The 18,899-nt window shown below is 43.7% G+C and overlaps 1 protein-coding gene across 1 annotated transcript in view; it reads left to right on the top strand.

The window, feature by feature from the left end:
* The first annotated feature begins 952 nt into the window (after positions 1 to 952).
* Positions 953 to 18,899, top strand: part of LOC132402214 (probable voltage-dependent R-type calcium channel subunit alpha-1E) — a 600,800-nt gene continuing 582,853 nt past the window's right edge. The window contains exons 1-2 of the mRNA XM_059984957.1: positions 953 to 1,077; positions 2,592 to 2,912. Of these exons, the coding sequence (XP_059840940.1) occupies positions 2,593 to 2,912 (320 nt within the window). The 5' untranslated portion in view covers positions 953 to 1,077; position 2,592. The remainder of the gene's footprint in view (positions 1,078 to 2,591; positions 2,913 to 18,899) is intronic.

Raw genomic sequence — 18,899 nt, 5'->3', positions numbered from 1 at the left:
GCCCAGGGGTTTTTCTGGAGATCTGCAAGGGGGGAGTCAGACAGGAGCTCAGGAGCTTGGACAACGGTCCCAGAAAAGACACTAGAATCTTCAAGAGGTCTGGACATATGTGTATAAGAAAGGAATTGAGAAAGTTCAATGAAAAACACTAGGTTCTGCAGATGCTGGAAATCTTGACATGCTGGAGAAACTTAGCAAGCCAGGCAGCACCTATGAACAGGAATAAATAAACCATCTTTTGGGACGAGACCCTTCAGCATCACAAAAAAAAACAGAATACAACATGTACTTAAGGGAGCATCTGCGCAGGGAGAAACAGTTGAAAATTGTTTTAAAAACTCAAGGTACTGTAAATCTGAAATTAAAATAAAGCAGAAAATACAGGAAGCACTGGGCAGGTCAGACAGCATAGACCTGAAACATTAACTGGTCTCTCTTTTACAGATGATGCTCACCTGTTGAATGCTTCCAGTATTTTCTGTTTTTAAATTTCAGATGTCCAGTTTTTTTTATTGATTTTCACGCAAAGACCACGCAGGTTTAATACATGCCTAGAGGTAAATAAAGACAGAAGTGAATGATGGGGGACTGAAGGAATCACGCGATACACAAATCTAATGGAGTTGTGTGTGTAAGGATAACTATCAACCGGGAATACAAGGTAGTCAGTGTGAATTTAACAGGATTAGGACGACAGAAGTGCGGCTCTTCCCGATATGTGTGTGTGATCGTGTAAAAGAGATGGATGAGTATGAATCATCTTCGAGGTGTGGATGGGTTCGGATGCAATGGGAAGGACGGCTATGTGTCAGTATTGGGGGAGGGTGTGGGGAGCTGCAGCGAGCCGAGCGGATGGGCAAGGTTTGAATGTGGAGCAGCGACGCTTTGAGGGAGCGGGCTGTGGTGGGCAGTTGCTGCCGTGCCGCACCTTGTCCCACAGGCGGCAGTGTGAGGCTGTCCGGGGGCGCCAGGGCGCTGGCTGCGACCTCGGCGGATCCACGGTCACCCGGCAAACGGAGAGCCCGCGCACATCAGCGCCTGGCTGGTCGCAGGTTCGATCCTTCGCGGGGCCGCACAGTAAGGAACCTTTCTCGACGTCGCGCTTTGTTTTTTTATTGCCTTTGGATGAATGAATCGTGTGGATGGGTTCGGATGTGTTTCATACTGCAGAGACACAAAAAAACCTACCCGCTGTAGTCAACGGAGGGTCGTCCTGATCTGGAACGAGGGAGGAAAGTACGACGGGGTGGGGGAGGAGGGAGAAGAGGAAGGAGAGGGCAGAGTGAATGAGGGAGGGGGCTGGGGTTCAGAGTCCAGCTGGGCGCAGGTCGGAGGTCATCCGCAATTGTGGCGAGCGTGACCCCAAGGCGGTGGCGGTGGCGAGCGCCCTCCCTCCCTCCATCACTCTCTCCTCTCCATCCGTCCGCCGGTAGTCAGTGAAGCACTGGGCCGGCGACAGGGAGCCCGGCGGCCGTTGTCCAGCCTCGCCGTCTGTCTGCGGGCGAGAGTGAGTGTGGGGGGCGAGGGAGGGACAGCGGATCAAATCCCCACAACCCTCGCCCCTCGCACCGGTCCCTTACTCTCTATTGCGCTCCATTCTTCCCTCACATCCCCCCTCTCCGTTCCTCCATCTCCATCCTCATTCGCCCTTCTTCCTCTCTGTTCGTTTACTTTTCCCTCTTGAACCAACCCTCATCTCTCAGACCTCCGTCACCCCTCCACCCAAACCCCCTTACTCCTCTCACATTCCGCCTTCTCCTTTTCTCAACCCTCACACTTCCCTTGCCACCTTTACCCGTTGCCTATCGTCGCCCACATTGTTTATCCTAATCCCCCATAAAATATAGAAGTATTAGGCCATTCAGCCCATTGTGTCTGCTCCACTATTCGATCAAAGCAGATCTTTTTTCAACCCCATTTTCTCACCTTCCCCCCAAAACCTTTAATCCTCTTACCAATCAGGAACCCATCAATCTCTGCCCTTAAATACATCCAGTAACTTGGGCCTCCAAAGCCCTCTGTTGTAGCAAATTCCACAAACTCAGCACTCTCTGGCTAAAGAAATTCTTCCTCATCTCAGTTCTAAAGGGACGCCCCTGTACCCTCAGATGTAAAACTCTTCTACTAATGGAAAAATCCTCTCTATGTCTATTCTCTTGGCTTTTCAGTATTTGATGTGTTTCAATGAGAAACCCCCCACAATCTTCTAAACTCCAGCGAATACAAGCCCAGAACTATCAAACATTCCTCACAGGTTCTGAGCCAAAAATTGCATAGAGTGCTCCAAATGTGGTCTGACCAATTCCTTATATAGCCTCAGCAGTACATCCTTGCCTTTATATTCTAGTTTTGCCTTCTTCCCTACCAACTCAGTTTGCAAATTAACTTTAAGGGGATCCTGAACTAGGACTCCCAGGTCCCTTGCAGCTCCGATTTTTGAATTCACCATCCATATCCTAAACCCCCCCCCCCCCCCGCATCTGTCACCCTCCTAATTCCTCAGCTATCCTGTTCCCCTCTGTTTCCCTCTTGCCACTTGCCTACCCTCCTTCCTCCCCTCAGCATCTCAACTGCCTGCTCTCTCTCCACAGGATGGCTCGGTTTGGGGAAGCAGTGAGCGGTTTGTCTGCCGATGCCAGCCCGGAGCAGGGAAAGAGCCGCCACCAGGTGCCGGTGAGTGGGGAAACGGCCGCAGCGGCCGCCGCAGCAGGAGCAGCGGCAGCGGTGGCAGCAGCAGCGGCGGCACAGGGCTCGGCTGGTTTCAAGCAGAGCCGGGCACAGCGGGCACGCACCATGGCTCTCTACAACCCCATCCCTGTTCGACACAACTGCTTGACCGCTAACAGATCCCTCTTCCTGTTTGGAGAGGATAATATCATCAGGAAGTCAGCCAGAAGAGTCATCGAATGGCCATATCCTTCCATATCTACTCGCTCGAGTGTCTCACCCAATCCACCATCTTCCCGCTGCCATCTCACCCCAAATCCCAGAGTGGTATAGAACAGAAACTGCCCTTCGGCTCACCACGCCCATGTCCACCTTCCTGCCCATTTATACTATTCCTATTTGCCTGCATTAGGACATTATCCTATTGTGTCTGCTTGCATCATGACCTCTGGCACTAAGTTACAGATATCAATCACTCTCTGTAAAAAAAGAACTTACCTCCCAGATCCCTTTTAACTTTCCTTTCCTATAAATTTCCTATAAACTTACACCCTCTTGTTTTTGATAAAAATACTGTGGGAAAATGTTTCCGAGTATTTACCCTATCTATACATTTCATAATCTTATATACATCTCCCTGGTCATCCTTCGCTCCATGGAAAGCAAGCCCAGCCTGTCCAATCACTTCCCATCACTAAATCCTTCAATCCAGTCAACATTCTAGTAAACCTCCGCTGCCCTCTCTCCAGAGCAGTCACGTCAGAACTGCACACCACACTAGTGTTTTCTAATGTAGTGACATGCTGTCCAACTTTTACTTTATATTTGACATCTTGATTTTATGTTGGGGCATGGAATATCTTCCCATTCACCTATCCCATCGTGAGCTCAACCCTACCATCCATCCACTCACCCATCCCTCCATTCCCCCAAGGGAGTGTAACACATTCATTCCCTAGTTTCTTATCTCTGCCCAAGCCGCTACAAAAAAATCCCAAGTATACTGACGGAACTAGATCAGCCCAGGTGCTGTTTCTTTGTCATTTCACGAAGAAACAAGGGAGTGTTAAATGGGGGTGCTGAAAAACTCTTGTCCATGGAAGCGCCTGTCCCTGTTACAAAAGCTAGGGTAAAACTGAAAGTTTCCCTGACCTGGAAGTGTGGCCCCAGCTGTGCACTTCATTGATTTCAATGTCAGACATGTGGCTTTATGTTGTATTCATGACATATTTTAGAAAATTTTCATCTGCTGGACTGAGCTATTAAATGGCTTCGCTACTTGTTTCAATCATCAATGCAGGTAATTTTTTTTTACCATTTAATCAGTGTGTGAGAGTACATTGTTATGCAGAACTGTAATGAGGTAAGCTAACTTGTAGCTGGCATTAACAATGCTTCTTGATTTGTTGATTTGGCTCGATGCCTTCAGTGAAGTCTAAGAGATTTTCTCTGAATTTCTCCCTTCCCCACCCAACTTGCAGTTTGTGATGGACATTGAAATGTGGTAGTTTTAGCACACACCTTCACCCAGAGTTGCTTCATGATTATACTTGTGCTTTCATTGTGTACCGCTGTCTAATGCTAGTTAATAGACAATAGACAAGAGATAGTAGGTGTAGGAGTAGGCCATTTGGCCCTTCTAGCCAGCACCACCATTCACTGTGATCATGGCTGATCATACACAATCAGTACCCTGTTCCTGCTCTCTCCCCATATCCCTTGACCCTGCTATCTATAAGAGCTCTATCTAACTCTCTCTTGAATGCATCCAGAGACTTGGCTTCCACTGCCTTCTGGGGCAGAGCATTCCACATACCCACCACTCTCTGGGTGAAAAAGTTTTTCGGCATCTCTGTTCTAAATGGCCTACCCCTTATTCTTAAACTGTGGCCTCTAATTCTGGACTCACCCATCAGTGGGAACATGCTTCCTGTCTCCAGCGTGTCCAATCCCTTAATAATCTTATATGTTTCAATCAGATCCCCTCTCATCCTTCTAAATTCCAGCGTGTACAAGACCAGTCGCTCCAATCTTTCAACATATGACAGTCCCGCCATTCCAGGAATTAACCTTGTGAACCTACGCTGCACTCCCTCAGTAGCAAAAATGTCCTTCCTCAAATTTGGAGACCAAAACTGCACACAATACTCCAGGTGTAGTCTCACCAGGGCCTTGTACAGCTGCAGAAGGACCTCTTTACTCCTATACTCAATTCCTCTTGTTATAAAGGCCAGCATGACATTAGTTTTCTTCACTGCCTGCTGTACCTGCATGCTTGCTTTCATTGACTGATGTACAAGAACACCTAGATCTCGTTGTACTTCCCCTTTTCCTAACTTGACTCCATTTAGATAGTAATCTGCCTTCCTGTTCTTGCCACCAAAGTGGATACCCTCACATTTATCCATATTAAACTGCATCTGCCATACATTTGCCCACTCACCCAACCTGTCCAAGTAACCCTGCATTCTCATAACATCCTCCTGACATTTCACACTGCCCCCCAGATTTGTGTCATCAGCAAATTTGCTAATGTTACTTTTAATCCCTTCATCTAAATCATTAATGTATATTGTAAACAGCTACGGTCCCAGCACTGAACCTTGCGGTACCCCACTGGTCACAGCCTGCCATTCCGAAAGGGACCCGTTAATCGCTACTCTTTGTCCTGTCAGCCAGCCAATTTTCAATCCATGTCAGTACTCTGCCCCCAATACCATGTGCCCTAATTTTGCCCACTAATCTCCAATGTGGGACTTTATCAAAAGCTTTCTGTAAGTCCAGGTACACTACATCCACTGGCTCTCCCTTGTCCATTTTCATAGTTATATCCTCAAAAAACTCCAGAAGATTAGTCAAGCATGATTTTCCCTTCATAAATCCATGCTGACTCAGACTGATCCTTCTACTGCTATCCAAATGTATTGTAATTTCCCCTTTTATAATTGACTCCAGCATCTTTCCCACCACTGACGTCAGGCTAACCGGTCTATAATTCCCTGTTTTCTCTCTCCCTCCTTTCTTGAAAAGTGGGACAACATTAGCCACCCTCCAATCAGCAGGAACTGTTCCTGAATCTATAGAACATTGGAAAATGATTACCGCCCCTTACTCCCCTTAAGATCTTACTTCCTCTTTGGAATGAACCGATCCTGCACCTTCTGCATTATTCCCAGAAATACCTGCCATTGTTGTGCTAGGGTATTGTTCCATTGAACTTTGGCCAGCTCCTCCCTCATAACTCCAAAGTTCCCTTTGTTCAACTGTAATACTGACATATCTGATTTTCCCTTCTCCTTCTCAAATTGTAGGTTAAAACATATCATATTATGGTCACTACCTCCTAATGGTTCCTTTACCTCGAGGTCCCTTATCAAATCCAGTTCATTGCACAACACTAAATCTAGAATTGCCTTCTCCCTGGTAGGCTCCAGTACCAGCTGTTCTAAGAATCCATCTCGAAGGCACTCCACAAACTCCATTTCTTGGGGTCCAGTACCATTCTGATTCTCCCAGTCTACCTGCATGTTGAAATCCCCCATGACAACTGTATCATTACCTTTGCGACATGCCAATTTTAACTCTGCATTCAACTTACCCCCTACATCCAGACTGCTGTTTGGGGGCCTGTAGATAACTCCTATTCGGGTCTTTCTACCCTTAGAATTTCTCAGTTCTATCCATACTGATTCTACATCCCCTTAAGATTGTGTCTTTTACTGTAGCCCATGGTTGGATCAGGTTGGTGATGGAATATGTTGTTGGCAGTAGTTGTTGCCTGACACCTGACACCTGAGTAGCACAAAAATGTTAAGCACTTTATAAAATTAATATATGATGGGAGTGCACATTTCAATGGAAGTATACATTTCCGATCCTGGGAATATTTTGGGAACGAAGAGTAGAGCAACTTTCCGATGTCAACCAGTGCTGATGAAGGAACGGTCAATATGTTTCCAAGTAGAAATGTTTGCAAGACCTGGAGATGACAGTTTATCTTGGAAGAAATATTAAGCTTCTTGTTTGTGCACTGATGAATGACAACATAGTCACGGTGTTGCTAAATTTTAGTGACTAAGATTGTGCTGGTTTGTTCAAGAACTGAATGATTGAAGGGAAGCATCTGTTCTTGAACTTGAGAGTGGGGATTTCTGCTTGATGGTATGAATTGGATGGTGGGGTCTTTGGATGAGGCAGCGCTTGCTGTAGATGCCACCAATTATGGGGAGTGACGTGTGTGACATGTTGGCAGATACAATGGGTGTGGGAAGTGGTTGGGTTGAGTCCTGGTAGTTTGCTTGTGGGAAGTGCTGCTGACGAATCTGTAGTGCCTTGTATTGCTGATTCACGTTATATCTGTGGTCTAAGGCGTCAGGACTTGTTTAGGGTGCCAGATGCTAATCAAATAAGTCACAGATGGGTCAGATCAGGTGAGAACTTCAGGTGTCCTTCTCTGTAGAGTATTGTCACTGAGCAATATAGCATGGGTACAGGCTCTATGGCCCCCACCCAGTTTCAGAGTTCAGCCCGAATCCCTGTAAACCCCGTGCCTCCACCAACTTATCCAAGTGCTTAAATGAATCAGAATCAGAACCATATCTTGAAATTTGTTGTTTTGCAGCAACATAGAGCCAAAAGATAAATTGACTATAATTATAAAAAAAAGTGCAAAAAAATGGAATAATTATGTAGTGTAATGGGTTTGCGGACTGTTCAGAAATTTGATGGCAAAGGTGAAGATGCTGTTCCTAAATAATTTGAAATGGGTCTTTTGGCTCCATTGCCTCCTTGCCCATGGAAGTAATGAGAAGAGAGGGCATGTCCCAGATGGTGAGTGAACTTAGTGATGGATGTCACCTTCTCGATGTGGAGGGGGTTGTGCCCGTGATGGAGCTGGCTGAATCCATAAAGCTGCAGCCTCTTGCAATCCTGTACATCGGAGCCTCAGTACTAGGCTGCGTTGCAACCAGTCAGAATCCTCTCACTATAGAAATTTGCACAAGTCTCTGGTGACATAACAAATCTCCATGAACTCTTAAAAGAAGTAGAGCCGCTGGTGTGCTTTCTTCCGATTATACAAATGTGTTGGGCCGATTCGTATTATATATAGTTGCACATGCATACGTGCAAGCCTACTGTACATGGTAATAGACGAATGAAATTATACCATTGAACCTGCTTCAACCACTTTCTCTGTCAGCTTATTTCAATATACTCACCCCCCCCCATGCATGGAAAATGTTGTTACACAGGTCCTTTTAAAATCTTTCCTCCTTTCATCCTAAACATATAGCTTTGGACTCCACTACCATGGGGAAAAGGCTGTTATCATCTACTTCATAGAGGTGTTTAAATCTATGAGAGGCATTAGTAAGGTCACCCCTCATTCTCTTGTGTTCTGAGGAATAAAGACATATCCCAGCAATTTGGGCCCTTTAGTCCTGGCAACTAGTGTCACAGAGTCATAGAGAACCATAGAGCACTACAGTACAGAAACATGACCTTTGGCCCATCTACTTCATGCTGAACTATTATTCAGCCTAGTCCCATCGACTCGCACCTGGACCATAGCCCTCCATACAATACCCATGCATGTATAGTAGTTATCCAAACTTCGCTTAAATGTTACAATCAAACCCGTATCCTCTACTTCCACTGACAACTCATTTCACATTCACATCACCTTCTGAGCAAAGAAGTTCAATCTTAGATTCCCCTAAAGTATTTCACCTTTCACCTTAATCTATGACCTTGGAGGAAAAATCTTGCTTGCATTTACCCTTGTAATGCCCCTCATAATTTTGTATACCTCTATCAAATATCCTCTCTTTCTCTTACTCTCCAGGAAATAGTCTTAATCTATTCAAGCTTTTCCTGTAACTCAGGTCCTCTAGACCCAACAGCATCTTGTAAATTTTCTTTGTACTTTTTGAACTTTATTATATCTTTCCTGTAGGTAGGTGACCAGAACCGCATATAATATTTCCAAATTAGACCTCACCAACATCTTCACACAACTTCCACATAACATTCCAGAGTACTTCACACACTGATTTACAAATGCCAATGTACAAAAGCTCTCTTTATGACCCTATCTGTCTGTGATGCCACTTTCAAGGAATTATGGATCTGTATTTCCAGGTTTGTTCTACCACGCTTTTCAGTGCCCTCTGTTTACTCTATAAATCCTAACCCTTTGTTGACCTTCCAAAGTGCATGACCTCATACTTGTCTGTCTGTAATTCCATCTGCCATTTTTCCAGATGGTTCAGATCCTGGTGTAACCTTTGATAGTTTTCTCTCACTGCCCCCAGTCTTGGTGTCATTCCCAAATTTGCTGATCCAATTTACTACATTATCATCTAAATCCTAATATAGATGACAAACAACAATGGACCCAGCACCAATTCCTGTGGCATATCACTAGTTACAAACCTCCAGTCAGAGAGGAAGCCATTTACTACCATTCTCTGGCTTCTCTCTGTTGAACCCAAATCATACTAAATGCCAAGCAACTGAACCATCTTGATCAGTCTCCTGTGTGGAACTTAGTCAAAGATCTTGCTAAAGTCCATGTAGACCATGTCCACTTTTTTCCTTGATCAACTTTCCTGGTAACCTCCTCAAAAAACTCTATAAGTTTGGTTAAACACAACCCACCATGCACACAGCCATGTTGAATGTTCTTAATCCTCAGAATACAAAGACATCCCTTTAGAACAGAGATGAAGCAGAATTCCTTCAGCCAGAGGATGGTAAATCTGTGGAATTTGTATCACAGACAGCAGAGAAGGCCAAGCCACTGGGTATATTTAAAGCAGAGACTGAACATTTCTTTATAAGTAGAGGTGTCAAAAGTTATGGGAAGAAGGCAGCAGATTGAGAGGGATAATAAATCAACTACGATTGCATAGTGGAGCACACCCGAAGGGCCGAATAGTCTAATTCTGCTCCTATGTCTTATGATCTTGTAATCTAATCAGGATCAGTTTATCCAAGTACTTATAGATCCTGTCCCTTCGAATGCCTTCCTATAATTTACCCACTACCACCGTCCGGATCACTGGCCTATAATTTCCTGGCTCATCCTTGGTCTTTCTTGAACAACGGAATGGCATTAGCTGTACTCCGATCCTTCAGCACCTTACCTGTGGCTAAGGATATCTTAAATACCTCAAAATTCAAAGTGAATTTTATTATCAGATTACATATACGTCACCATATAGAACCCTGAAATTAATTTTCTTGTGGACATACTCAGCAAATCAATAGAATAGCAACTATGACAGGATCAATGAAAGATCAACCTCTACGAGGATTCCTGCAATTTCTGCACAAGCCTCCCACCAGGTGCAAGAGGATACCTTTTCAGGTATCCCTTTGCACTTAATTGGCCATCCTAATTTGCCTCAAAAAAGCAAACACTTCCTTATCTGTAATCCATATACTGTCCTTGACCTCACTGCTGCTTTGCCTCAGTTCTATCAGGTCTTGAGTCCATCTTCGAGTAAATATAGAAGCAAAAATTTGATTTAAGGTCTCCCCCATCTCCTTATTCTCCATGCATAGATGGCCATGCTGATTTTCAAGAGGACTAATTTTGTCCCTTGCTCACCTTTTGCTCTTAATTTGTCTGTAGAAGCACTTGGAATTCCCTTCACGTTGTCTGCTGAGGCACCCTCTCCTGATTTCCTTCTTGTGTGATCTCTTGATTTGTTCAGGACCTCAATATCACTCAAAAACCAAGGTTCCCTAAACCTAAGCCTTGCCTTTTATCGTAACAGGAACATACAATCTCTGTACTCTCAATATTTCACTTTTGAAGGCCTACCCTTTTGCCAAGCATAGCTTTACTAGTTGAAGAGATTTTTTTTTTGTGGCTGTCCAACATATTAAAAAATATATTTTAATTCTTTAAAGAAATGAAAAAGAAAAAGTGAACAGAATGTCTAGTGATCTCGTTACTACCACTCGGTCAACATCAGAGTCCAAACTGCAGCAGTAGTTGTGGAACTTCTTCATCCAAGCTGAGATATGGGAACAGACTGCTTCATAATCTGAGAAGTTGTGCACAGAGCTCAACACTTTTCAGTCATCAATAAAAGTCCCATTTCAGACAAGGGTGGTGAGTTTCTGTTATGGGGAGGGAAAGGGATATATATCAAGGTATTATATAGAGGATGGGAACTATCACTCGTATTCTGTCCAATAGTAACACTCATTCAACAGGATTATATGGTCATGATCACGTTGACATTTATAGAAGTGTGCCCTATGTAAATTGGAAGCCACATTTGGCAATGCATTTGACATATACTTCATTGGTTAAAGTCTGCCTTGCAATGCCACAACTGAAAATTCTCCTTATAATTCTTTATCATTCTTTAACTAATCCTCTTCTTTCAATCACTTTTCACTCTTCTGAAAAAATCAGACATTCTGCATGGAGGCCAGGGACCAGTGGTGTGCCTCAGGGATCTGTTCTGGGACCCCTACTCTTTGTGATTTTTATAAATGACCTGGATGAGGAAGTGGAGGGATGGGTTAGTAAACTTGCTGATGACACAAAGGTTGGGGGTGTTGTGGATAGGGTGGAGGGCTGTCAAAGGTTACAGCGGGACATTGATAGGATGCAAAACTGGGCTGAGAAGTGGCAGATGGAGTTCAACCCAGATAAGTGTGAGGTGGTTCATTTTGGTAGGTCAAATATGATGGCAGAATATAGTAAGACTCTTGGCAGTGTGGAGGATCAGAGGGATCTTGGGGTCCAAATCCCTAGGACACTCAAAGCTGCTACGCAGGTTGACGGTGGTTAAGAAGGCATATGGTGCATTGGCCTTTGTCAATTGTGGGATTGAGTTTAAGAGCTGAGAGGTAATGTTGCAGCTATATAGGACCCTGGTCAGACCCCACTGTGCTCAATTCTGGTCGCCTCACCACAGGAAGGATGTGGAAAACATAGAAAGGGTGTAGAGGAGATTTACAAGGATGTTGCCTGGATTGGGGAGCATGCCTTATGAAAATAGGTTGAGTGAACACGGCCTTTTCTCCTTGGAGTGATGGAGGATGAGAGGTGACCTGATAGAGGTGTACAAGATAATGAGAGCTATTGATCATGTGGATAGTTAGAGGCTTTTCCTCAAGGCTGAAATGGCTAGCATGAGAGAGCATAGTTTTAAGGTGCTTGGAAGTAGGTACAGAGGAGATGTCAGGGGTAAGACTTTTTACTCAGAGAGTGGTGAGTGTGTGGAATGGGCTGCTGGTGGTGATGGTGGAGGCAGAAACAATAGGGTCTTTTAAGAGAACCCTGGATGGCTACATGGAGCTTAGAAAAATAGAGGGCTATGGGTAAAGTCTAGCTAGTTCTAAGGTAGGGATATGTTTGGCTTTGTGGACTGAAGAGCCTGTATGGTTTCTATGTTTCTATGTTTCCCACCACCCCACGCTTCCAGCAGCCCAGAATCTGTCCCAAACTAGTTCCACTTTCCTGTTTTTCTCATTATGAAGAACCTAAACTGATGTTAATGCCCCTTTCTTTGCCCATAGGATGACCCTATTGTGTGTGATTGAGAGGTGAATTTTGGGAGAGGTCTTTCAAGTCCATCATTGCAAGTTGGAGTTTCAGTTTAGAATCATTGTGTAAAGTTCAGAACCTTGCACTGCCATTCCCCTATGCTTATGGAGGGAATTTCAATTTGACTTCAATAGGGCTCTTATATGCATGCAGAGATCTGTGTTTGTCTTCATTATGCTTATTGGTTGGTTGATTGTCACAGTCTACAACCCTGCTGTCTGCTTGGACCCCAACGTGTGTTTCTGTTGAGGTGGTTTGTATTTGAAACGATAGGAAAACTAATATTTGGGGATGAATTTTTGTCTGGAAGCCAATCATAGGATTCTTGGATTGGTAGTGGGGGAGAGGGATTTTATAGCTAGAATGTCAGACTTGCAGCAGTAAATCTACATCAAAAATATCAATTTGCCAAAGGAACTCGATGAGTCATGTAGCATCTGTGGGGGGAGAGGGATAAGAATTGTTGATGGTTCAGGCCAAAAGACCCTCTCAACCTATTGAGTTCCTCTAGCACATGGTGCGTTGCTTCAGATTAAAGCATCTGCAGTCTCTTGTGTCTGCTTTCTGTCTTGAATCTGACTGAAGTTTGAGATAGATAAGTCATTGAGTTACATTCTGGAATGGGGAGTTTGAGCACCTGTAAATAATTACTAATGAAATCGTAGCATTGTTAATGCACGCTGCCGTCCTGGTCACTGAATTTCTGGCTGCTGTTGTTTTGTGATAGCAGTGAGTGTGATGGGGGTGCCTGCTGTTTGTGAGTTGTTGCCTTGCTGAGTGTTAAACGCAGGGCTTGCTCGATCATGAAGTGCTGAGAGGAACTGGGTGGGCAACAGTTTTCTGCTTTGCTTTGAATAATTAATATTCTGCAGATCATTGCAAATAAAATCCAAAGGATTATGCTTTCAGTTGCTTCTTAGACTGTTGATCTGCAGTAGTTGCTCTGTGTTCATTGGTTATGTGGAGCCCCTCCCCAAACAGCCCACACCAGGGCTGCCTCACAACTGGGCAACAATGCTTTGTGCTCTCCTGTTGTCCAAATGCTGATCCAGATTTGAGCCCAGTGGGATACCAGCTCTTCCCATGGGCAGTGGATGTTAATAAACTGATTAATATTCCATCAGGCACATGGCTGAATATTTAATGTGAGGACACAGCACTGAATTTTCTGCAGCTGTTTCTCAATCTCTACCACTGAAGTCGGTGGAGGAAATATCCGATCGTTTTATCCTTATAAACATTAACAAATCTTCTGCAATGCAATTCAGAGGAAGGTTTCTTCCTGAGTACACAGAGAGAGAGAGAGAGAGAGAGAGAAAAATGGTGATGAAGAGCACACATTTCTCCCGAGTGAGGAGCAGCGGACTGCTGGACCGTGTAAACACAAAGGAGCTCTCATATTATTGTATTTAAAAGCCAGACTTACATACGTATATCCTAACAAATGGCAGAACGTTTACCCTCTCTCTCCACTTAGAGTAATTGCTGTTTATTGATCTTGTGTACTTTTAATGCCCGTCATTGTAGTGCTGTGGAGGAATAACTACCATATTGGAAAGATTTTTGTGTATTTTATGACTTGTGGGTGGGTGTCTGTACAAATGGAACTAGTTTATTACCCTGGGACAGTCTGTATCCTTTACCAATTCTGTCTTGGGAAGACCATAACTCCAGCCACAAAGCCATTCTTCACCAATGAAGGCAAACAGTTAGTGAGCTATTCTGGAATCACCGCAGACCAAATATATCTTCACCTTATTCCAACAAAGGTTACTTGAGGCAAGAGGGTATGTGTGTGTGCTTTATATTTCCCATCCCCATCTAATGTGGAGCATAAATGCTATCCCCTAACCCCACCTCTGTGCTACATGCCTGCAGGTCATTACAAACGCCTAGCAATTCAACAAATACATGGATACATAGTGACCCTTTCTGCCAGCAGGCTGACCTGTATCTCCATTTCTGTCACTCCTTAACAATCACAAGCTCCAACTGTCTTTCCTTCAGCATTTCAAGAGTCTGGAATTGCAAATATGTTTTTTTTAATAAAGATTAATACTTGAAACATATGTTGCATCATGTGACAAGATTCAATTCCAGTTTCAAACCAGTTGCAGAAGGCATGAAGTGTTTTTGCAGCTATTTGTCACAGATGCAGACGTCTCTGTGAACCAGTTAATGGTGATCAGCAGAAGCAAGGGCCAGTGTCACACCCACTGAGCTTTGTGACTCACTGCTGCTGGGCTGCAAATGGATCAGAAAGAGATTCACATTACCCACCAATCCCATTCCTGACTGATTCCACTGTTCGAGAGGTATCAGAGTAAACCAAAGGAGAGGCACTTAGGGTAACGAGAAAAATAAAAATTGTTGCAAAGGTAGGCAAGACTAACATTTACTTCTTTGACCTCTGCAAAGAAATGTGCCTTTGAAGTGGTCAGCCTTGTCTTGGCCAGTTTAACCTACCTCCTGCATGATGCCTTTCTTTGCAGATGCCAATTGCCCACATTAGGACCATGTCCCTCCACTCCTTTCCAGTCCAAATGCTTTGTAACTGTATCTGCCTCACCCATCTCCTCTGGCAGCTTATTTCAGTAACCATCAGTGAGAAAAACCTATCCTTTAGATCTTGTTTCTTAACCTGTACCTCTAGTTTTAGACTAACCAGCCCTGGAATAAAGACTATCTATCCTATCTGTGCCCCTCTGGAAGGTCGCCCCTCTGCCTCCTTTGCACCAGGGAAAGTAGTTGCAGCCGATCCAATCTCCCTGCTTTCCTTGCAACCCTGTCCACCTGTGTCGCCATTTTCCATGAGCTATGGACTTTCACCACAAACTTTTTTATGTATATCAACATTCCTAAGATCACTGCCACTTACTCAAAACGTCCTATCAGAACTTGACCTCACAAAGTGCATTACCTCACATTTATCTGTATTAAATTCTATCTGCCAACTCTCTGCTCAACTTTCCAGCTGAACTATGTCTCACTGTATCCTTAGACATCCATTTTTGTTACCTGCAACTCTTTTTATCTTTGTTTCATCTGCAGACTTACTAATCAGATCACCTATCTTCTCATCCAAGTCACTTATAGATGTTACAAACATCAAAGGTCCAAGCACTGACCCTTGCAGGCGCACTAGTGGTTACAGACTTCCAGTAAGAATAACATCGCTACCAACCTCTGCTTCCTATCACCCAATCAGTTTCAAATCATTTTGCCAATGCTCCTTGGATTGTTTGTGCCTTAAATCTTTGATCAGACTGCTTTGTAGATTCTTGTCATAGAGTTATGTTGTCCACCTAGCTAACCCCAATTTCCTGATCTCGATCTATATATCTCTCCAGGCACTTCCCCTCTATGTTTCCATCCCAAAGTGCTTCTTAAGTGGTAATATTATACCTGCCTTCAGTACTTCCCTGTGGCAGCTCATTCCATATACTCACTACACTATGCATGAAAAACTTGCCCCTTGAATCCCTTTCAAAAAGTGAAGGTGTAATGTTGAGACTTTCTAAAGCACTGGTGGGACATCACTTGGAGTAGTGTGTGCAGTTTTGGGCTCCTTATCTTAGAAATTGGAGAGGGTTCTAAGGAGGTTCACGAAAATGATTCCAGGATTGAATGGCTTGTCATACAAAGAGCGTTTGATGGCTCTGGGCCTGTATTCACTGGAATTTAGAAAAATGGGGGGATGACCTAATTAAAACCTATCAAGTGGTGAAAGGCCTTGACAGAGTGGACATGGAGAGGATGTTTCCTATGGTGGGAGTGTCTAAGACCAAAGGACACAGCCTCAAAATAGAGGGGCATTCTTTTAGAAAAAAGATGAGGAGGAATTTCTTTAGCCAGAGAGTGGTGAATCTGTGGAATTCATGGCCACAGGCAGCTGTGGAAGCCAAGTCTTTGTATATTTAAGGCAGAGTTTGATAGATTCTTGATTGGTCAGGGCATGAAGGAATACGGGGGAAGGCAGGAGATTGGGGCTGAGGCAGAATGGATTAACCATGATGAAATTGTGGAGCAGACTCAATGGGCTTAATTCTGCTACTATATTTTAAGGTATTATGGTCTAAATCTTTGTCACCTTAAACCTATGTACCCTAATTTTGGAATCCTACCCTGGAGAAAAGATGGTTAATGTTCATCTCATCTATGCCTCTGGAAATATTAAGCATCTTTATGAGGTCACCCCTTATTTCCTGTGTTCAAAAGAATAAGATCTAATCTAGTTGACCTCTCCCTGTAATATTAGCAATATCCTCATGAAATTTTCTTGCACTATTTCTAATTTAAACATATTTTTCGTGTAACAGGGTGACCAAAACTACACAGTACTCCCAAGTATAGCCTCACCAACAATTTACTTCAGTGCAATATCCCAATTTCTATACTCATTACCTGACTGATCAAGGCCAGTGTGTTGAACATCTTTTTCATCAATCTGCCTAACTGATGCTGCTTTCAACAAATTATGCATTTGTTTCCATAGGTTCTTCTGTTCCATTACATTCCCTAGTGCCCTACTATACATACTGTCAATCCTACACTGGTTTGACTTTCCAAAATGCATCATCTGACATTTATCTGTGTTGAAATCCATTTGCCATTCCTTGGCCTGCTCCCCTAACGAGTCCCCCTATAATCGAAAAACTTCAGAAGTCCTTATAGAACAGGTGTACCACTTGCCTTTATCAATTTCTTAGTTGCCTCCTCAAAAACCTCAGATTTGTGAGTCATCTTCCTGTACAAACCCATGCAAGCTTCTCCTAGCCAGTTCCTGCCTTTCCAAGTGAACATAAACTCTGAACTCAAAGCCTTCTCTAACAACTTTCCACTACGGATTTTCCACTACAGGCTTTTCCACTACAGGCTTTACCATCTACAGGCTACTTTCCACTACAGGCTTTACCATCTACAGGCTACTTTCCACTACAGGCTTTACCATCTTGCAGCTGCTGCCCTTTTTGAACAAGACGACAGCATTAGCCATTTGCCAGACTTCTGATCTCTCACCCAGGCTAACAAAGATGCAAAAATCTCAATCAGAGCAATTACCCGGTCTGTAGCATCTTGGGATAAATTGCACCTTTAAGACCATATGACATAGGAACAAAATTAGGCCATTCAGCTCATCGAGTCTGCTCCACCATTCCATCGTGTCTGATTTATTATCCCTCTCAACCTCTTTCTTCTGCCTTCTTCCTGTAACCTTTGCCACTGATTAATGAAGGACCTATCAACCTCCGCCTTAACTATACGCAATCACATGACCTGCACAGCCATATGTGGCAATGAATTCCACAGATTCCCGCCCTCTGCCTAGAGAATTTTTTTCCTCATGTCTGCTCTAAATGAACATCCCTCTATTCTGAGGCTGTGCCTGCTGGTTCTAGACCACCTGCCCCCCACTATAGGAAACATCCTCTCCACATCCACCCTGTCTAGGCCTTTCAAAATTTGACAAGTTTCAATGAAACTTATTTTTATTGGTATTTTTTATTGTTATTTGTTATTGTTATTGTTATTGTTCTTATTGTTCAAAGAGTACAGGCCCAGATCCATCAAATGTTCCTCATATGTTAACCCTTTCTTTCCTGGGGTCATTCCTGTAAACCTCCTTTGGACTGTTTCCAATGCTGCTAGCTCTCCTTTTCTCAGAGAAGTGGCCCAGAACTGCTCACAAGTGTGGTGTGAAATACCTTATAAAGCTTCAGCATTACATCCTTGCTTTTGTATTCTAATCCTCTTGAAATGAATGTTTGCCTTCCCTACACTGATTTAACCTGCAAGTTAATCTTATGTCATGAGCCTCTTTGCACCTCTTATTTTTGAATTTTTTCCCCATTTAGAAAATAGTATACACCTTTATTCCTTCTACCAAAGTGCATGACATTGTACTTACCTACTGTATGTTGCATTTTTGCCACTTCTTTGCCCATTTCCCCAATCTGTCTAAGTCCTGCAGACACCCGGCTTCGTCAACACTACCTGCTCCTCCCCAGATCATCTTATGACCACAAACATGGCCGCAAAGCCGTCAGTTCTTTCATTCAAAATCATTGACTTATAACGTGAAAAGGAACAGTCCCAGCACCAACCCCTGCAGCACACCACTAATAACCGGCAGCTTTATTCCCACTGTTTTTCTCCTACCGGTCAGCCAATCTTCTATCCATGTTAGAGCGTATCCTGAAATACCATGGGCTCTTATCTTGTTATGCAGCCTAATGTGTGGCACCTTGTCAAAGGCCTTCTGAAAATCTGAATAAACAACATCCATTAACTCCTTTGTCTATCCTGCCTGTTATTTCCTCAATTTGTCAGCCAAGATATCCCCTTGAGAAAATCAGGCTGCCTTTGGCCTATTTTATCATCTGTCTCCAAGTACCCTGAAACATCATCCTTTATAATAGGCTGCAACATATTTCCAACCACTGAAGTCAGGCTAACTGGCTTATAATTTCCTTTTTTCTGTCCTCTTCCCTTCTTAAAGAGTGGAGTGACATTTACAATTTTCCATTCCTCAGGAACCATTCCAGAATCTAGTGATTCTTAAGAGATAATTGTTAATGCCCCCACAATCTCTTCACCTACTTCTATCAGAACCCTGGGGTGTAGTCCGTCTTGTCCTGGTGACTTAACTATCTTCAGA

This window comes from Hypanus sabinus, chromosome 11, assembly GCF_030144855.1.
Source record: "Hypanus sabinus isolate sHypSab1 chromosome 11, sHypSab1.hap1, whole genome shotgun sequence".
Classification (NCBI taxonomy): Eukaryota; Metazoa; Chordata; class Chondrichthyes; order Myliobatiformes; family Dasyatidae; genus Hypanus; species Hypanus sabinus.
This window is presented reverse-complemented; position numbering and strand designations above follow the sequence as displayed.